The sequence below is a fragment of the Phacochoerus africanus genome, chromosome 14 (genome assembly GCF_016906955.1).
Source record: "Phacochoerus africanus isolate WHEZ1 chromosome 14, ROS_Pafr_v1, whole genome shotgun sequence".
Classification (NCBI taxonomy): Eukaryota; Metazoa; Chordata; class Mammalia; order Artiodactyla; family Suidae; genus Phacochoerus; species Phacochoerus africanus.
This window is the reverse complement of record NC_062557.1, coordinates 45,407,892-45,428,458: the sequence shown is the minus strand read 5'-3', so window position 1 is coordinate 45,428,458 and position 20,567 is coordinate 45,407,892. Positions and strand designations below refer to the sequence as shown.

The 20,567-nt window shown below is 54.9% G+C and overlaps 1 protein-coding gene and 1 long non-coding RNA gene across 4 annotated transcripts; one reads left to right on the top strand and one right to left on the bottom strand.

The window, feature by feature from the left end:
* On the bottom strand, positions 1-18,635 carry ANKRD13B (ankyrin repeat domain 13B). Of its 3 annotated transcripts, none has more exons than XM_047757167.1 (15): positions 18,034-18,635; positions 6,964-7,099; positions 6,716-6,840; positions 6,583-6,628; positions 5,870-6,013; positions 5,591-5,780; positions 5,449-5,515; positions 4,028-4,109; positions 3,248-3,312; positions 2,885-3,015; positions 2,585-2,742; positions 2,301-2,453; positions 2,019-2,182; positions 1,864-1,940; positions 1-1,372 (listed from the first exon to the last, which is right to left on the bottom strand). In XM_047757167.1, exons 1-15 carry the CDS (start codon positions 18,145-18,147, stop codon positions 1,135-1,137), a joined length of 1,890 nt encoding a protein of 629 aa, XP_047613123.1. In that variant the 5' UTR covers positions 18,148-18,635; the 3' UTR covers positions 1-1,134. The 3 variants fall into 3 exon arrangements, with proteins under 3 accessions (XP_047613123.1, XP_047613122.1, XP_047613124.1); XM_047757166.1 differs by having other exon boundaries at positions 1-1,411; positions 18,034-18,238; XM_047757168.1 differs by lacking the exon at positions 5,870-6,013 and having other exon boundaries at positions 1-1,411; positions 18,034-18,239.
* On the top strand, positions 12,357-18,204 carry LOC125114093 (uncharacterized). Its single transcript, XR_007131694.1, has 4 exons — positions 12,357-12,426; positions 14,920-15,033; positions 16,557-16,758; positions 17,658-18,204. It is a non-coding gene; the product is annotated as an uncharacterized LOC125114093 (long non-coding RNA).
* Positions 18,636-20,567: the final 1,932 nt, after the last annotated feature.

The window sequence follows — 20,567 nt, the reverse complement described above, 5'->3', positions numbered from 1 at the left end:
TCAGGTTTGAAGCCTCTTTTATTTGTGCCTCAGAATCAGTCTGGTGCCCCTGGCATCAGGGAAGGGGGTGAGAGGAACAGCTTCTCTTTGTTCTTTTCTTCCATCCCTTTTGTGTCCCTTCTGTCACTGGCTGAGCCAGGAAGGCCAGTCTGAGAGCCCAGACAAGGGTGTGCGGTGGGCCCTGCCTCTGGCGGGGTCTGTGCTTCTCTGGGTGGGTGGAGTGGGGCAGGGGAGAGCCGGGGGTTAGCACCATTGGATGAAGGGTTTTAGAGTCAGCCCCTGGGTGGGGGAAAGTGGGACGCACAACCACAGAGGGCTAGCAGCAGCTGGTGGGAAGGGGTAGGTGGTAGTGTCAGGGCCCTGGACCATCCCTCTGTGTCCAGTCTAGTGTTTGCCCCATGCCCACTACGCCCCCCCCTCTCCATTCGCCAAGACGTCATAAGGGAGCCAGGCCTTGCCCAGACCGGGGGCCACCTTGGACACCCTCCCTGATCACAGACACGTGCCTTGGGGATGGCAACTCCAACCTCTGGCCGCCCAAGGAGAAGCTGGGACCACCCTGAGACCCGGGAGGGGTGTGGGGCCTGGGGGAGCCGGGCACCCCGCTAAGTGCACTTGACGCTGAAATGCCGGGGTGGGGGAGGGGCTGGGCCCTTGACGTGCTGGTTTGTGTCTGGGACAAAGCAGCAACACAGCACGTGGGGAGCTCAGCTGCCCCCCAGGGATGAAGAGCGGAGATGCAAAGGCTTCACGGGCAGTGTCCTGGAGTGGGGTCAGTGAGCAGAAAGGAGGACCGGCCAGAAGGAGCAAGGGATGGGGACAATGCTCCTCCGAGAACCGTTTCCCCCTCAGGACCTCCTGGCTCCGCCCTTGGACCGGTCCGAGCCCAGAGGAGAGGGGTAGGGGGTCAGGATACAGCAAAGCAGGGAGACCGGGCCGTGCCAGCTGCCTCCAGGGCCCTGGCCCGGAAAGGTACCCCGCGGCCGGGCCGAACCCCTCCCTGTCTGGCGCCGGGTGCGCGGCTGCGCCCGCGAGGCGGCGGCTCCAGACGCAGCTGCCGGAGCGCGCGGGCCGAAAGACCCTCGCTGCGGGGCGGGTACCGCGGGGCGTGGCCGGGGGGCGGGGCAGTGGGCGCTACTGCTCGGTCAGAGAGAGCCGCAGGATGCGCTCTAGCTCCTCCTCCTCCTGGCGCGCGCGCCGCCGCCGCTCCTCCTGCTCCTGCGCGGACAGCTCCATGGCCAGCCGCAGCTGCTCGTCGTAGCTCCGGAACACGTGGCCGCCTGGTCCTGGGCGCGGGCTGGGCCGAGGGCTGGGGACCGACGCCAGGGCGGCGGAAGGCGCGGACTGGCGCTGCGGCGTAGGAGGAGCGCTCCTGGGGGCAGGTAAGATACGTCGAGGGCTCCGGGCGTACCTGCCCATAAGCGGGGCGGGAGACAGCGTGGAGGCCCCAGAGCAAGCGCAGGCCTCGCGCCTCGCCAGTGGAGGTTATGAGTCCCTCGTCACCTCCCTGGCTCCCTTCCACTAGGTTAGGGATTCCAGCCCCTACCAAACCCTTCCTACCAGCCTTCTGGAACTCCCAGCCCCAACATCCTGGCTGGTGAGGGTCTGAAGGCTGAAGCCTGGCCCCTGCTCCCTAGCCGCGTTGGGCGTACTGCTCCCCGCTCCCCGAGGAAAGGGTGGTGATGATAGACGCCGTCTTGGTGCCAGTAGGGTCCCTGGTACAGGGACCAAGAAATTTCTCTGAGCCAAGAGGGCCTTTCATTGAGCAGTGCCCTGGTGTTCTCTGTGCATGTGTATGGGGCCGGGCGCGGATGGGGTGGTAATAGGCGTCTCTAAACACTCTCAGGATGGGCAGGCACTGACCTGTCCTGTCGGCGACTTTCATAGGACATAGGGTGAGTACCCGGCTTGCTGTTGGTTAGCGCCTCCCAGATGGTGACCTGGCGGGGAGGGAATATAGGCCAGTTAGATGTGGTGGCGCTGCAGTCCAGTGGCCCAGCGCGGCCTCAGGGACGCACCTGATCATACTCACTGCCCGCCTCAAGCAGGCTCTGCTGGATGGCGAACTGCAGCAGGTCGTCATCATCGTCGCGGGTGGCCGCCTCTCGCTGGCCGCCCAGCACGCTGTAGCCACGTGGGGCCTCGAACAACGTAGGGGAGATCTCACAGCCGCGGCACGAGGCTGAGGGCACCGGGCTGGGGGTCAGAGTGGACCGGATCCCGCCTCCTCCCCACTCCCGGGGAAGCGCTTCACAGGAAGGGGAAGTGAGGGCAAGTTCAGGGCGGGGGCAGGGCCTCACTTGTGGAACTGGAGCTGCTGACACTGGAGGAATCGCTGCCTGGGGAAGGGGTCTCGCTGCTGGGGCTGCCTCGCACCAAGGGCACCGGCTCGTCACAGCCATTGAGGTTCCCGAAGGTGATGCGGGCGTTGAGGATGTGGAAGATCGGGATTTCTGAGGATAAGGAAACCATCAGTCACCCCACCCACTCCCTTACACTTTAGGTACCCCCTCTATGGCTCCTCTAAGCTTACCCCCCCCCCCCCAGTAGCGGCTCAAGGGAAATGGGAGTGGGGGGGTCTCACCGATCTTGACAGGGAAGCCTGGAGGCAGGCGGAGGGTAATGAAATCCCGGAGCTTGGCAAAAAGTGCATTGCTGACGGCCATGAGGTCAATGATGGGGGCCACCTGCTCACACAGGGACAGGGGATGCTCCTCACACAGCCACAGCTTGGCCTTGAACCTGCCCCCAGATCCCAAGGAGTGAGGGACATTGTAGAAGCCATGGCCTCCCAGCACATTATGGAGGCCCTGCCCTCCCAGCCCTGCCCACCGCCCCCAGCCCCGCCCACCCCCGCCTCCCCAGCACCAGCAGAGGGCCTCACTTCTGTGTCTTGGTGGTCAGTTCCATGGGACGGCCCATGTCACGGTTGCCAAGCTCAAAGTTGGGGTTGAAGTACTCTTCTGCAGTGATGGCAGTGGGGTTGGCTTGGCTCAGAGTCTGAGTGATCAAGGTCTGTACCACACAGAGGGGAGCCCATGAGCTTGTCTCAGTCCCTGATGCCAGGCCAGCCACTTGACATTACAGGCCCCAGAGCTGTGCCCCCTGCCACTGTAGAGCTGACAAGCTTTGGCCATTGTAGAAAGAAAGGAGGTCTACACAGGCCATGCTGAGCAGGATGCCTCCCATACCTCCCCCGGTCCCCATCCACACCTTCCACAAAGGGGTATCCCTGGCACACACTCACCCCATTTTGGGGGCCCCCATGCTGCTCAGCAATTCCCAGGAAGGACTGCAGAGGTGTCTTACAGCCTACAAGAAACACGGCATCTCAGAGAACACGGTAGCCCTCAGAAGTGACAGTACCCAAGAGCCAGGGAGGATTGCTCACCCACACTACACACCCAGGCACCTTCACCTGAAAGTGACTGGGGACTCCCAAAGGGCAGGGGCTCAGGAGCAACTTTCAAAAGTGTGGATCTTCAGGTTGGTGACACTGGACAAAATCTGCTCACTTGCCTTTGGTGAGCAGTTTGGGGGTATGCTTGTGTATGTGTGTGTTTTCCTTGGGGCACTTCCATATTAACTTCATTTTGTTCTCTTGTGAGGTGAGGGTTACATCTTTCCAATTTAGACAGACTAACTGGTGCCCAGAGAGTCAGGGGTAGTACCAGTGGGCAGAGAGAGAATCAGTGGCAGGACTCCTGGTTCTGCTCACAGTATGTCTCCCTAGACTAGAATAGCCAATAAACATCATGCATGACATTCCCCACCTGCCCCCATGTCCGCTGCAGATAATAGTAATCAGCTGTAGCATTCCTTCCCATTGAGCCCAGACGTCGCCTTAGAATCTTCTTAGCAACACTCTAGGCAGCCGCTACCAATCATTAGGATTTGGCACTTGAATTGAAACCTATTTGCCTGAATAAACTATCCTGGCTCTTGCTAGGATATCGGAGGAAATACTGATGGAGACCCTCAAGTGGAAGCTGGTTCCTCACACCTCCATCCACCTCTGACTCATTACCTTTGACCTTGCCCTTGTGCTGTTCTGAAAGATGCTCTGTCCGCGTCCGAGTGATGAGCTCCACGTTGGATGCCCCATATACCTGGGGACAGATGAGGAAAGGACTCACAGACAGCTTTGGTACCCCTATCCCTGCCCCCAAGGGCATTATGAACACTTCCTGCAAGGAAGAGTCGGGGGAAGGGTGCCGTTTGTTCCAAACTCCAGGCCTGTGAGCAAGTAAATATCTGAAGTCATTGGTTCATTCTCTTACTCATTCAACAAACATTGTGTGGGGAGACCTTATGTGCCAGGCACTGAGGCAGGCGTCAGGGATACAGTGGTGAACAAACACAGCCAGACATGATCCCTGCCCTCTTGAGGTTCACAATCTAGTTGAAGAGACAGGAAAAAGATGGACAGTAATAACACGGCATGACACATGCTCTACTGGGGAGGGGAGCACAGGACTGTGGGAACAAAAAGCAGAGGTCATAAGCAGGCTACAAACCAGGGAAGGCTTCCAGAAGGAAACTACAACACAGAACTTTGCAGCATTGGTGAGCGCCTTCACTCTGCAGCACCATGTGGTCCTACATGGGTGATTTCAGGGTCCTAGAGTGACTGTTAAGGGTCCCCAACAACAGTCTTCTAAAGGGTAAAGGCCAAGCTTTGGAGTCAGGCAGCCAGGTCTGAACCTTAGTTCACTTAGCCATGCCGGGCCTCCTCTTTCTCATCATAAAATGGGCCCATACCCTACTCCCTAGAGCTGTTGCGAAGTATAAATGGAAAACTGTGGAAAGGGCTCGATAAACATCTGTTAAATGGGAATAATAATAGCACTTACCCGAAAGGGTTGTTGTGAGCATTAAATGAGTGTGTGTGTGTGTGTGTGTGTGTGAGATAGACACACATATATACATAGTTGGGTATGCACGTGTGTATAGACACACATAACATATATACACATTTAAAATGCCAGAATAGGAGTTCCCATCATGGCTCAGTGGTTAACGAATCCAACTAGGAACCATGAGGTTGCTCAGTGGGTTAAGGATCCGGTGTTGCCGTGAGCTGTGGTGTAGGTTGCAGACGTGGCTCGGATCCCACATTACTGTGGCTGTGGCGTAGGCCGGCGGCTACAGCTCCGATTTGACCCCTAGCCTGGGAACCTCCATATGCCACAGGAGCGGCCCAAGAAATGGCAAAAAGACCAAAAAAAAATAAAGTAAAATGTCAGAACAGTGCATTAGCTTGAATGTATTGGGTGTTCAGTAAACTCCCGTCATTCTCATCAGTTGCCTCTTAGTCTGGTGCCCTCTCCCCTACGTGGCATTGCCTCTGTACCTCCAAGGCTGAGAAAGTGTGGTCAGGAAACCCCTGCCTGGCTTGCTGTAGGCAAGAGTGTAGCAGGATCTAGCACCCAGGCGCTATGACCTCACCTTGGCTTCATACCCATTCACCATCTCGGTCTTCTCGCTGCGCCAGCCCAGGATGCCAGTCTTGTTCCTGGAGAAGCAGAGGGGTCCAGGTGAGGGGGCACCACCAGGCTGGTTTCAGGCTCCCAAGGCCATGCCCACTTACCTCTCAAAAGAGATATTCTTGGTGTCAAGCTGTGTGGTGACAACGGGTGCGGTGAGCCGGCTCAGCACCTGCTCCTCGGTGGGCTGAGCGGCAGCCAGCAGCAGCTCCCGGTCCTGCCCAGTTAGCGCCAGGGTCTCCGTGTACACCACCCGGCGGTCGTGGTCAATCTCCATGACCACAGCACTTGTGTCTGCCAGCCACAGAATAGCACAGGGGGTCAGGGATCATGTGGGGCCGTCCCCAGCCTCCTCACCCTACCCAACCTTCTACCTGCCTGACCTTGGCCCCTGAAGACAAAGCTGCGGTTCCCTCGCTGCCATGTCATGTGGTCAAAGCCCAGGAGCGTGGTGTCTACCCGAAGGTTCTGCCCACTCTTCCACACTTTGTATGTGTCACTGGGGCAGATCTTGGACACCAAGGGCACTAGGTGGAGGAGGTCAGAGGTGGCTTCAATGTGCCTGGGCCACCAACCTGGGCCACCTCAGGGCATGTGGGTCAGGGTCAGGGGAATGGCTGGGAAAGGGTAAGGGAACTGGTGGGGGAAAAGCACCCCCCCACCCCCCCACAAATGTAGACTACAGCCAGACTCATGCCACCTGAGGTTGGGGACAAGTATGACTCAGCCACCACCAAGTCCCTAGAATCAGCATTTAATTCATCCACTCAATTTTTCATCCAGTCTTCCCACAAATATTTATTAAACTCCTACTATGTGCCAGCCACTGGGGATACAACACTGAACAAAACAGGACCCCTGCCCTCTTGGAGCTTACCTTCTGGCAAGGGGTCACAGGTAACAACAAACAAATGAGCCAATCATTATAAAGTGAAGGAAGCAATGGGATCGAGGCAGTGTGGAAAGGCCTCTGAAAGTGGGCTGAGAACTGAAAGGTGAGAAGGAGCCATGGGTCAAGCACTCCAGGCAGGGGAACAGCAAGCGGAGAAGCCTGAAGTGGGGGAGGGCCCAGAGAGGCCCTTGTCGGCCCTCTTACCCCAGCTAGTGAACTCCCATTTCATCTCCACGTAGAAGTCCTGGGCCTGGAGGATGAAAAGGAGAGTGGCTGAATCTGCGCTAGAGCGAGGGTTTGAGGGCTCTGATGGGGAGGCTGAGAGGCAAGCCCTCACCTTGCGCAGCTTCTCCAGGAGCACGGGGATACCCGCCAGCCGCTTCACCACACGCTGGTAGTCCCGGTACCGCAGCACCAGCTGCACCAGCTCGAGGTCCCGGGTGCTCACAGCTTCCTGGAGCACTGGGGGAGGGGAAGGCAATGTCACAGGACAGGACCCAGCCTAGGGTCCCTCAGCCAGCCAGAGGTGAGGATGCGATGCTGGGGAGACCCAAGCTGTGGGGTGGGGTGGGCAGGGGTGCCCACCTGTCCAGCCGCTGCGGTTCTCTCTGCCCACATCTGCACCATGTGCCAGCAGCACACGGGCACACTCGAGGTGCCCCAGGGTGGTGGCCAGGTGCAGGGGCGTCCGCCCACGGGGATCCAGCTGTTCAATGTCCACCTAGAGGAGGTAAAGAGGTTGCCCTGGTCACTTCTGAGGCAGCCCATCTAAGCCCACCAGCCTCTAAGTGGGTAGCAACCACCTGGCTGTCCTGCCTTGCCCATCTTAGAAGACAATGGAAAAGAAAGACATAGTGAGCTGGGGTCAGGTGAAAAGAAAAGGGCTTGCAAGACAGGGCAGGAAGTAACTCTGAAAAAGGTCGGGACTGCCTCCTGTCCTGTCCACGTAGGCACCCTGACTGGATTCACTCTCTTAAGACCCAGTGGGCTACCCGTGAAGGGCAAGCATGGAGCTGATAGGTGGTCTGACATGTGCCACCTGAGGTCGGGGAGTGCATATCAGACAGGACCTATCCTGGGGGTCTAGGGAGAGCTACCAACTTAGATCATGATATTACGTGATAATATTTCTAAGTGAGGGAGGTTTAGCAAACAGTTGCAATAATACATTCATAGGAATGAAAGAATGTGTTCATGGTACAACTTCAAAGCCGTGTCTCCTGCCTGTGGGACACTATGTATTAACATTTCTTTTATAAACCTTATTGTTTTGTGAATAGCATGATTATATTGCATATGAGATTCTGTTGGGTGATATGCTCTTATCAGCCAAAGCATATGATTATTAAAGATAAATATTTGGATATATTTCAGGAAGCTAGGACTTCTAGTTAAATTCAGTGACCATGAGTTCCTGCTGTGGCACAGTGGGTTGGGAGTCTGCAATGGCTCAAGTTGCAGAGGTGTGGGTTTGTTCCCCAGCCCAGCACAGAGAGTTAAAGGATCTGGTGTTGCCAGTGGTGCAGCATGGGTTGGAGGCTGTGGCTTAGATTCAATCCCTGGCCTTGGAGCTTCCATGTGCCATGGGTGTGGCCATAAAATTAAAAAAAAAAAAAATTCAGTGACCACATGCATGTAACTCCTCTTCTCCTCCTCAAGACTTGATTAAAATGCCAGTAAAAGGCTTCTTCGCCAACATGATGAGATAACTGAAATTACCCTCCCATCATGAACAGAGAAAACTATTGCTTCAAAATATATGAAATATTGGCATTCCTGTCGTGGCGCAGCAGAAATGAATCTGACTAGGAACCATGAGGTTGCAGGTTCAATCCCTGGCCTCGCTCAGTGGGTTAAGGATCCAGCATTGCCATGAGCTGTGATGTAGGTCGCAGATGCAGCTCAGATCTGGCATTGCTGTGGCTGTGGTGTAGGCCGGCAGCAACAGCTCCGATTTGACCCCTACCCTGGGAACCTCCATATGCTGCAGATGCGGCCTTATAAAGACAAAAAAAGACCAAAAAAAAAAAAATGAAATATGGACTTCCTGCTGTGGTACAGTGGGTTAATGATCTGGCTTGTCTCTGTGGAGGCACTGGTTCAACCCCTGGCCCAGTGCAGTGGGTTAAGGATCTGGCATTGGCTGCAGCTGTAGCATAGATCACAGCTCCGGCTCAGATTCAATACCCGGCCCAGGAACTTCCACACGCCACAGGTGCAGCCGAAAAAGAAAAAATTTTTAAAGGGGGGAATATATAAAATAATTGTTTTCAGACTTTGAGGTGGGAAATACATAAAATAATTGTTTTCAGACTTTTAGGCAACTGTCAGTCCATGACTGTGATTCCCAAAGTAAGGAGACAAACAAGTTGGGCCCCATGATTTCCTATATTTCTACCTGGAGGAGTAGTCAGAGAGGGGAATCCCCTGCAGAGCATGGTAGTCTTGCTGAGGAGTTAAGGACACAGAGACAGGAGTTCAAGGAGGCTGAGGTAGCGAGAAGTTGCAGGGACATAGTTCCAAGACGTGGTCTGTGCAAAAAAGAGCTTCAAATCTGCATGTGGTCCCTTTGAGTCTTTGCTGAACACTTCATGTGTGTAGAGTGAAACTCAACACAGCCAGGCATAAAAAGGAGCAAAAGGCTGGTAAATTCTCAGAGCTCGCCCATGGCAGGGAGACAGTCAAGCTCCAACCTACTGGAGTAGAGAGACCTCGTTGACTACCCAGGGTATTCAATAGAGACCCGAGAAGGGTTATGTATGCTTAAGGAGTAGGGCTAACTCATCCCTAGAGAAAAGGCTCAACCAGACATAATCTAATAAAGATTAAAAATAAGCTAAAAAAAAAATCAAACTGAGTTGCAAGTACCTTAGTCTGCCAGAACAAAGCCTAACTAATACTCTTTATTTATTTATTTATTTATTTTGTCTTTTCTGGAGCCACTCTCATGGCATATGGAGGTTCCCAGACTAGGGGTCCAATCGGAGCTGTAGCCGCTGGCTTACGTCACAGCCACAGCAACTCGGGATCCTTAACCCACTGAGTAAGGCCAGGGATTGAACCCACAACCTCATGGTTCCTAGTCAGATTAGTTAACCACTGCGCCATGACGGGAACTCCTAACTAACACTCTTTAAAGGAAGACAGCAAAATCCTGATGCTCAATATCATAATGTTTACAGTGTCCAACATCATGTGAAAAATTACTAGGCATGCATAAAAGTGGGAAAATATAATCCATAATCAGGAGAAAAATCATTAATAGAAACATACAGAAATAATAAAGATGGATGGGGAGTTCCCACTGTGGCTCAGCAGGTTACAACCCCAACTAGTATCCATGAGGATGTGGGTTAAGGATCCAGGCTTGCTGTGAGCTGTGGTGTAGGTCAGGGGGTACAGCTCTGATTGGACCCCTAGCCTGGGAACTTCCATATGCCTTGGGTACAGCCCCCCCCCAAAAAAAAGGGGAAAAAAAGAAAAAAAATCAGTGAGTCTGAAGATATAGCAATAGAACTAGACAAACTGAAGCAGAGGGGGGAAAAAAGTACTGAAAAACATTAAAACAGCCCCAGCAATAATACACTAAAGGTATTCTAACATATGTGTACTTGGAGTCCCATAGTATCCTGTGGGAAGGATAAGGATAAGGAAGTGGAAGAATAAGACAAATTTAAAGAAGTAGCCAAAACTTTTACAAATCTGATGAAAAAAGAAAAAAGAAACTACTTTAGTGAGTTGAATGGTGGTGCCCCCACAAAATATATGTCTATATCCTAACTGCTAGAACATATGAATGTGGCCTGATTTGGAAAAAGGGTATTTGCAGATATAATCAAATTAAGGTTCTCAAAATGAGATCAGCCTGGATTATCCAGGTAGGCCCTAAATCCAATTATGTGTGTTTATAAGACACACAGAGGAGAGATACACAGAGAGTTTCCATGTGAAGCTGGAGGCAAAGACTGAAGTTATACAGCCACAAACCAAGGAATACTTGGAGCCACCAGAAGCTGGAAGAGGAAGGATTGTCCCCTAGAGCCTTTGGACTTCCAACCTCCAAAATGATGAGAGAATAAATTTTTGTTGTTTTAACCCACCCAGCCTGTGGTAATTTGTTGTAGAAACTAATACAGTGACAAATCTACAGAACCAGGAAACTCAATGAATTCCAAGGAAGACAAACACCAAAAAACCTATATCAAGCCTCATTATAATCAAATACCGAAAACTAGTGATAAAAGGAGTCTTAAAAGCATTTTGGAAATCAGACATACTGTGTATGGAATGACACATATAGGAAATACTACATACTTATCGTTAAAAACCACACAAGTTAGAAGACAAAGAATGAAATCTTTAAAGTGCTGGGGGGAAAGTTGTCACCCTAGAATTCTATATGTTGTGAAACATATACCTCAAAAATAAAAAGAGGGGCGTTCCCATGGTGTCTCAGCAGGTTATTAGAGACCTGACATTGTCTCTGTGGGGATGTGGGTTCGATCCCTGGCCTGGCTCAGTGGGTTGGCAATTGGGCATTGCTATAAGGTGTGGCACATGTCACATATGGGTTGGATCCAGTGTTGCTGTGGCTGTCATGTAGGCCACAGCTGTGGCTGTGATTCAACTGCTGGCCTGGGAACTTCCATGTGCCTCAGGTGCGATCATGAAAAGAAAAAAACAAATGCAAAAAAAGAGCAAAGAAAGACTTTTGTGGACAACCAGAAGCTAAAAGAATGTTACCAGAAGACATGCAAGAAATGTTAAGTTATTCAAGTGGAAGGAAAATGATCCCAGAGGGAAGTTTAGATCTATACAAAAGAATGAAGATTTCCTCAAAAAATAAATGTTTATAAGAATGCCAATAAAATAGTTAAAACCCACAAGAAAGTGGCTGGAGCTTCACGGAACATCCCAGAGGAGCACCCCAGTGATTAGCAAGCCAAATGCTCTCTTAGCATCCTTGAAAAGTGTAGGCCATGCAGGCAGTGGGAACAGCAGAGGAGAGAATAAGACTCAGAACTGAATATGGGGAGAGGGGCCTAGTTAAAACTCAGAACCCCTGGCCCCTCCCCAATCTCATGAAGGTGGGAGATGCTTCCCCCCGGCTCCACAGAATGCCAGGGGTTTATTCTTTATAGAAATTGAACCTGAGATGCACTGGACTCAGGGACACTGGTCTGAGGATGAGGTCATGGGACTCAAAATTGCTGAACAGTGAAAGCCCAACCCCTTCCCTGCCTCAGGTCCTGAACTGCTGGAAGCCAGACAGCACACAGCATTGCTCCATCCTACCCCTAGCAGGAGACTGGAGAATTCTTCCTTGTAGAAACTAAAAGCACCAAAGACCTCTGGGTAAGACATTTGAGGATCTTACAATAGTCAGCCCAATCATTTTATAGCAGCACCCATGCATTAATAAGCTCCACACCCCCATCCTTAAATCTACCCCAACAGCCACGGGTGACTGGACACTTAAGGAAAGCTGCCAATATGAAAGAGACATATAAATACAAATAGATACATACAAACAGATACATACAAATAGATGCTAAAAACCCACAGATGTCAATGAATGAAAACTTTTTTGGGGGGGCAATAATTTACACCCTCAAAAATACAAAAAAGAAATTGGGAGTTCCTGTTGTTGTGGCGCAGCAGAAACGAATTTGACCAGGAACCATGAGGTTTCGAGTTCGAACCCTGGCCTTGCTCAGTAAGTTAAGGATCTGGCGTTGCCGTGAGCTGTGGTATAGGTCGCAGACGAGGCTCGGATCCCGTGTTGCTATGGCTGTGGTGTAGGCCAGCGGCTACAGCTCCGATTAAACCCCTAGCCTGGGAACCTCCAGGTGTCTGGGTGCTGCCCTAAAAGGACAAAAAAAAAAAAAAAAGGGGGGGGGGAAATCGAATTCATGAAACCACATGAGACATTATGACCTCCCACGACCTCTTTCCCTTTCTTTCTTCACTCCAGCTGTTCCTGGACAGCTTCACCTGCCCCAGTTCTCCCATCATGGTAAACAGCACTTCAGTTCACTCCCATTCCAGGTAAGAAACTGTGGGACTGTTTCTCTATCTTCCTTTTCTCTCACCTTCTGTGTCTAATCCATCATTAAACCCCGACTTTATAGGCTCTACCTTCAAAACAGACCCAGAGTCGTCACAGTTCTTGCCACCTTCAGGCTACCCTCCTGGTCGCAGCCACCGCATCTCTCACTTTATTCCTGCCACTCCTCTCGGTTCCACAGGGCCCATCGCAAGCACTGTCATCCTGTGACGTGCTCCTCACGTCCTGCCGCCCTTGAGCTCAGCCTCTCCATGCCCCCCCTCCCCCCCCCCCCCGCCCCCGGTTTAGACTAGAATCCTGGACATCTCTTTGAACTCACATGCTCTCCTCTAAGCCCCACTCCTGCACGGAGGCCTCCCCCAAACCATCTTCCCCCGGATAGCCACAAAGCTTCCTCCCTCACTTCACTGAGGCCACAGCTCAAATGTCACCTCCTTAGAAAGGCCAGCCCTGACGACCCATCTCAAATGACAGTTGCTATTTATCTATCTGTTGCCCCTTATCCTGCTCGAGTTTTCTTTAGGCATTAACTTGCTTATTTTTCCTCGTCTCCCTCTCCCAGACTGTAGACCCCACAAAGGGGCGGGCTGTCTGTTTTGTTTGGTGCTATATTCCCGGTCCCTGGACAGTGTCTGGCACATAACTGGTGCTTAAGGAATACTTACTAAACAGATGCATAGATGACTATTTTGAAGGGACATGGGGAAGGAATGCAAGGCAATAACGTGCAAAATTGATTAGCCAGTAAATAGTTGCAGACATGTATTGTTTATAATCATGGAGGCAAATAATGGAAGAGCCTAAACAGTTCCGAGTGGCTCCCTCTGGGGGCTGAGATGGAGAGGCGGGGAGGGCTGCTGCCTTCTAGCAACCGTTACATATTTTAAACATGAGTAGGAACCCCTTTGTCAAAAATAAGACAATTTAAATTATTTATATAATTTTATACCCCTCTGTTGGCATTTTTTCATTTTTAAATATATTAGGAGCCTAAAAAAAAAAAAAAAAACCCCAAACCAAATGAAACACTGTACCTGTGGACCCCCTGTGGCCCTCTGAGCTGTAGCCAGGAGCTGTGAGTGGCCCGTTGCTGCTCCTCTACCCCAGCTCCCCACAGAGAAGGGGGCACTGCTGATTCCCTGCCTTGAGCTGAGCCCCTCGGGATCGACCTGGGTGGAGTCCTGAGTCCAGGGGCAGGAGCGATGCAGGATCCACAGACCCTGAGCTGGCTGCGTTGGGGCAGGGGTAGGGGTGGGGGGGTGGGGGTGTCAGGAGGCGGCCTTCCCAGGGGGCTGCAGCTGAGCCGACTGTGCCTCCCACCGGCCCTGCCCCAGATGCTGCTGCTGCTGCTGCTAACAAGGCCCCAGGGAGCCAGCAGGGCACCTACCTGGTCCCAGGGCTCCAGATGCCGCCACCCTCCCCCTCAGGTGCCTCAGTTCTGGGCTCCACAGAGGCTGGCACTGCCTGCCAGGCAGGGGTGCCCCCCTCCACCTCCTCAGGAGCTCTCCTGACAGCCCTCTCCAGGGTCCCCAAGGCACCACTGTTTTCCAGGGCCAACATGAGCCCTGCATACTGTCAGCCAAACCTCCAAGAAGTTCCCCCTCACCCGTCCAAAGCGGGGCCTGCAGTGGAAGCGGCACCTTGCCCGGGGCCCAGGTGGGGGAATTCATTCATTTCCTCAGCAAAGGCCTGCAGCTATTTAATTGCTGGAATGAAAAGGTTTTCCATGAAACCCAACACCCAGCCCTCCCCACCAAAAGGATGGAAACTCCGCGCCCCAGCCAACCTCAGCTGGAGTCAAGAATGGCGGGGTCTTGTGACCTTAGGAGCTGGGGCTTCCTGAGCAGAGAGCCTTCCTGCTTCCACTCAGGTACCTGCCTGCTCACACACACACACACACACACACACACGCATGCATGCACACGCACATACACACACACCTGTAAGGGTACACACTCCTACTCTTGCTTCTACACTCACAGTACCTGTGCACACCTAAATGTACAACCACATGTGTGCCCAGCCGCCCTCTGGCCCTTCAAGCCTCTACTCGTGTAACCCGTGGTTACCAGCACATCCGTACACGCACACCCCTTGAACCCACATGCACTAGCTGGGTATTTGTGAAAGTTGTTTAGCCTGAGCAGAGCCCTGTTGGTAGGTGAACTCTTACAAGAACACACCAAAGGGAGAAGCGAAACGCAGGGGCCGGAGAGGTAAGGTGAGAGGCCCAGAGCCTGGGGCTTTGCCTGCCTCACTCCATCCCTCAGCCCCAGGGAGGGCAGCCAGCATCTGGTAGGTCCACTGCTTCTCTGCTCTCCCACCAGGCAGGCCTCAAGGGGCAGGGAGGCAGGGTGCCTCCTTAAGTGGCATTGGGCCAGTGGGGGTGGCAGCTCTCCCTCCACCCACTCCCGTGATCCTGCCCCATGCAGCCCCTCCCCCTCATCCCAGACACATTGATTTTTGGTTTCTAGGGTTTGTGGCTCCCTCTCCTGAGCTTCCCAACTCACAGCTGTGGTGATGGCCCATACCCAGGACTGCCTGCTTTGCGAGGAGAGGAGATCACAGGTGGCTCCTGGACACAACAGGTACCTTGGGTGGGGCAGCCTCTGACTGAGCATCCAGGGGCCCCACAGTCCCATCTCACTTGCCTCTAGGTCAGAAGGATGAGCTGGGGAAAGCAGTGGGGGAAGGACCATGGTGGAGGCAGCCCCCTTAAAAAAGAAAATGTTTCCCTGGGACCCAGTCCAGCCCCCTCCAGAGTGCGTGTTGCCAGGGAAGAACCCTGCTCTCCTCAGCCCTCCCCCAGGGAACTGTTCTGTCTGTCCTCCACCTCCCACCCAAGAGAACACCAGGGACTCGTGACTCCAGAACCAAGGCCATGCCTAGCTGCCTGGACTTCAGGGCCTCCTGCCAGCCAAGGGAGGACTGCACATCCACTGCCTGACAACCCCCTGCCCTCTCCCAACCTGGCAGAGCAGCGGTGTGGCAGGAAGCAGGAGACCAGCAGCCACTGTATTGCTGGGTATCAGCTAGGGGTGATCATGGACCCCTCCCTTCACCAAAAAGCACCCACTGAGCGCCTCCCATCTCCCCGCCACGCCCTGCTTCCAGCCCCCAATGAACCTTCTCAGAAGCCTGCCTTGCCATCTCCCTCCCCCCTTAGCCAGCATTGCCAAGCCTGCCCACGGTGAGGGGGGCGGCTCTGCAGGGCTTTCTTGGAGGGAAGAAGAGGCAGCTATGCCAAGTGAAGGCCAGGGAAACCCAACTGCTGTGTGTTTGAGGAAAGCCTGGCTGTCTTCTGTGACAGTGGGTGCCAAGAACACCAGAGATCAAGTGCCCCCAGAAGAGATGCCAGGGGTCTACAGGTTTCATTATGATGTTAGGCAATGACCCCCAGACCCATCACCTGCAAGAGATGGCTGAGTTGGGCACCCTCAGCTCTCCCGGGGAGTCTTAGGCCCTGAGGACTGAGCAGTGCACATGCAGATGCAAGCATCACTCTGGGTTGGTCCTGGAGTTGGAACAGTCGGGGGTCCTCCCACCCAGACTGACTGGCATTCCCCTTCTTGGCACCCCGGGAGCAAAGGAGAGGACCAGCCTGACTCCTTTATGGTTGAAGAAGGGTTTAATCTCAATAAGTGACCTATATTCCTCCTGGCTTGGATCAGGGCAGGCAGTATCTATCTCAAGAAGACACAAACTCACCAAGGTGGGAGGATGAGTGGGTGGGGGTGGGGTGAACCTCGTGCCTAGTTTCTGTGGCAGCCTGAGGGCAGAGGAAGGGAACACACTCAGTGGTCCCAACCGCCTCTACCTACAACGGGCTCCAGTCTCCCCACTCTGGCCTTACCCCAGCAAGACGACTCCTGACCTGGGTAACAGGGCCTTTTCTTCTAGGGCATTCTGCCTCTCTCCCACCTCTGCAAGAAAAGGCCCACCCAGCGCTTGGGCAGGGGGGGTGCGACTGAGGTGTTCTGCCTATTCAGCCACTTGTCCTCTGCCTAACAGTTCTTCGACCAACCAGCAACCATCCCATCAGGAAGTTCCTCTCAGATCATAAATCCCTCCAGCTGTAACCATTGAGAAGCTTGTCTTCTTTTGCCCTCAGGGGAGGAAAGCAGAGAAGAGCCAGGAGAGGCTGGACCTCCACATCACAGGACACTTCCCTGTTCACAGTTGCATCACCAGAGTGGGGTCTCCATGTTCATCTTTGCCCTCCAGGACCTACCACTCTGATACCACTTCCTGTCTGGTGGATAAACAGAGACATGGTCTGAGGAGCAACCTGGAGCATCCTTGTGGAAGCAGAGGTAGAATGGAAGTGGACACCCTGACCAGCCTGGAGGCCTGGAGGCTCAGGTCATCCCAGTTCCTAGGGCTGCTGGATGCTGTGCTGCTCTGAGAGCTCAGTGGTGGACCTCAGAGGCACACTCTGGCCCTCACCTCGCTCGCCATCTGGCAGTATCCTGCTCTCCACCTCACTCTTCCCTAGGGAAGCAGATAGCTCCACAAACTGAACTTCCTATGACTCAGGAAGTGGCCTTCAAAAGGCATATTCCCAAAGGGGGGCAACTCCCAGCCTATGGCCTTAGGATAAGAGATCCAAGCCAAGTCTACAGGCCTCAACTGGAGGCAAACAAGGGCAGGCTAGGCCCAGCTCTGGCTCCTGCTTTCCCACCCAGGAGGGTGAGTCCTCCATGCCACAAGTGCCTTCCTGTGATCTGGGGGCCAAGGGCAGAGCTGGGAACTACTTGTGACCTGTGCCTGCCTGCCTTGGTCCTGAAGACTAGCCAGGAGACCCCATCTCTTACCTTATATTCTTGGAGGCCACTGCCCAGCCAAAGCTGGCTGACCTACCCATTCTCACTGACTAAAGGAACCAGGGAACCCACTCTGTGTGCAAACCTCAAATCCTGCCAGAGGCCAGCGTGCCCCTAGTTGCCTCAGCACCTAGAAGCCAGGCCCCAGCACCAGAGGGCAGGAGAGCGCCTTTCAGCACCTGGACAAGGCCCTTCAGGGCTTCACCCTGGAGGGTCTCTCTCAGCACTCATTCCTGAGCCAGTGCTGGGGGCTAAGAGATCAGGGGCTCTGCCCAGTGCGAGCAAACAGCTGTTAGGGTAGAGGGCACTGGGTGGGGCTGGAATGTTTGCGAGTGTCACAGCCTATTCTCTGATCCTTGACCTGTGACCCCCCCCCCTTCCCTACGCAGGCCTTGCCCAGCTCCGCACACTCACGCGGGAGGTGTCGCTGCTGGGCTGAGTGGGGCGGACTCTCCCACCGCGTGGAACACAGATGGAGCTGGCAGCCCCTCCCCGCAGCCCCCTCTCTGCCCCGGCGTAGGAGGTGCACGGCGTACCCTACCCCAATCTGGGAGGGTCCGGAGCACGTGTGGGCCGCCCTTCCCGGCCGGAGGGGAGCGGGCGGGGGCCTCTCCCATCACCCTCTCTGGGTCAACAGCACAAAAGCGGCGGCTGCGAACAAAGAAGCGCTGCAAACTCGCCAGGGGGGCGGGACAGCCCGCGCCGCACCCCCTCCCCACGCCCGGCGGGCGTGCCGGGCCGTGGGGTCCCCGACGGCGCTCTTACCTGGCCGGCGCGGACCTCTTTCTCCAGCTCGCGGTGGCGGTTGTGCCACACGAGGTAGTGCAGCGGGTACTTGCCCTCGGGCCCTTTCCTGGCGGAGGCGTTGGCGGGGATCATCGCCCGCTCCTCATGCCGGGGCCGCGGCGCCCGGCCCGGGAGGAGGGACGGCGCCAGAGCCGGGGCCCGGGGCCGCGGGGCGGGGGGCCGGCGTTGCCTGCTCGCAGGGCTGCGGCTCGGGCATGTGCGAGCGGCGCCGGCGGGCGGGGGTGGCGCGCCCGGCGCGGTGCGGGCGGCGCGGGCCGCGGGCGTCCTCGCGAGGCGGCGGCGGGTGGCGCGGAGAGGCCCCCACCCGCCCGGGGAGGGCGCGGGCACTCGGCGGCGCGGCGCGGACTCGCGCCTCGCCTCCCACACCCCCGCACACAAAGACGCCGCTCGGTGGAGGGAGCAGGCGCCCGCAGCGGGGGCGCACGGGGCGCGGGCCCCAGAGACGCCGCCGCCGCAGGGACGCGCGCCCGCGGCCCCCGGCGCCCCGCAGCTGCATAGCCCGGCCCTCTGCCCGAGCGGCCGGCGAGGGATGCGGGGATGCGGGGGAGACAGGAGGGGGACGCGGGTGCTCCGGGCGAGCTGGTTATAACTTGGCCCCGCAGCATCATGGGGCTTGTAGTCCGCCGCGTGGAATCAGGGTGGCGAGTGGCGGAAGAGGGTCCCGCACTGACGCTCCTTTGATCTGCTGAGAGGATGGTGAGGCATTCAGGCCTGGCCGGAGCGGAGACAGTGCCCTGACGCCAGATGAATGGGGGCGCAACCCCCATCCGCTGGCATTTTTGCCTTTTGCTGGGGAAGGAGGAGGGGGTTACAGGCCTTGCTCAAGCATTAAGGAGTGTGGAAAGGTGTGGCCTTCGGTATTGAGTTTGGGTCCCGATGGAACGTGAGCAGGGATCCACATTCCAAGAAAAGAGTGATTGACAGGACTCCCGAGAAGGGTGCGGGGTGTTAGTGCCATGGGTCATTGCACCAATCAGGAATCTGGCACCTAAAATACTACATAGGAGTCTTCCTTGCCTTTTATTATATATTTTTTTTATATTCCCTGCCTTTTGAAATTAAACTCCATCTTCCACATTTGACATTAGAAAGAGGATGTCCGTTAAAGCCAGGAGGACAAACTCTTCTTCCCCCATACTGTTCTCTGCAAGGACCCGAGTGGGGCTGGGCATAGACAGCAGCAGGTGGCAGTTCCCACCTCCTCCCATGTCCCCTCAGGAGAGAAAGTGACTGACTCCAGAGCTTGTCTTCTTCCTGGATAACCTCAGGGCAGAGAGGTCTTTCCAGAAATGTGCCTGCAGAGGCTATGGTAAAAGTGAAATGGCCCTCTGGGACTGCCTATTGCAAGAACTGGAAGGACCTAGTAGCTTGGCCCAGTTCCTGGAGGGAGGAGGGACTGGGAGTCTGAGAGAACCTGAGTTCGAAATCCTCCCTACCAAACGCCTGACCTTAAGCAAATTGCTTAAATTTTCTGGTTTCTCATACTGCTCACCTCTAAAATATGACCCTAAATACTACCTCCTGGAGTGAGCTAAGGATAGTGACTGCCCCTGATATTGGCACATCCCTTCCCCAACCAGGCCGACTAGGACAGGTGGCAGGACCAGGCGCAGTGCCTTCCTGAGCCCACCTTAGAACAAGACAGGCATAAGGGATTCCATACCAGCCCTACATAGAACAATCCAAGAAGTGTTTGTGTGGGAGGCGCTAGCAAAAGCTTGCAAACTCTCAAAGCCTCTGTCAGGTTTCTTTTGTGTGGTCTTCTCTCCTTCCTACTCCACACCCTGCAGTGCCAGCCCTGGGCGGGAAAGGATGAGGGAGGAGTGGACTGCCTCGCCCCTTTCTTCAGCCCGGGAGGAGCCAGTTGCCATCTCCAGCAGCCGGGGACCGCTGCCCAGCTCCACCACGAGGGGTCAGCAGAGTGTCGTGGCTGCAGCCTGAGTTGGGGAGGAGGCTGGAGCTGGGAAGGAGGCTGGAGCTGGGAAGGGACGACTAGGAGTGGCCCGGAGAATGCCTGTACTTTTTCCTCATTAAATTGTTTTTAGAACCTTGTGATTTCTCTTTTAACTGCCTTGTTTCCTGAAGAGGCGACGTCGCCAAAGGGAGATCCTGCTGAAACCCTTTTACCCCTAGCCCCAGGCCTAGAAGCTCGGCTCTAGCGAGGCTGGGGGCTTCAGGAACAAAGTTTGGAGAGTGGATCCGTGCTTGGGCCACTCCCAGGTAGTCCCAGGGCCAACCAGGAGATGGGGCTAGTGGGGTTGAAGGAACAGGGTGACTCATGCCTCTTCCCCTGGAAAGGCTTGGAGCTCTAGGAGGAAGGGACCTCAGCCTGGACTGGGGGCCCTATCCTCCCGGCAGCCAGTTTCTCTTTTTTGTCCCGCAGCCCTGGACTCTAAACCCAGGTCGCTTTTCCTCGCCTGCGCGCTCTCCAGCTGCCACGTGCTCGAGACGCGCCCACACAGCAGAGAAACAAAGACAGTCGAGCTATGGGG

Excerpts from the sequence above, each read along its gene's own strand:
- ANKRD13B (XM_047757166.1), bottom strand. The coding sequence starts at position 18,147 with ATGATCCCCGCCAACGCCTCCGCCAGGAAAGGGCCCGAGGGCAAGTAC. Across the intron at positions 6,841-6,963 it reads GAACCGCAGCGGCTGGACAG|TGCTCCAGGAAGCTGTGAGC; the intron begins GTGGGCACCCCT and ends CCCCTCCCCCAG. Across the intron at positions 6,629-6,715 it reads TCCTGGAGAAGCTGCGCAAG|GCCCAGGACTTCTACGTGGA; the intron begins GTGAGGGCTTGC and ends TTCATCCTCCAG.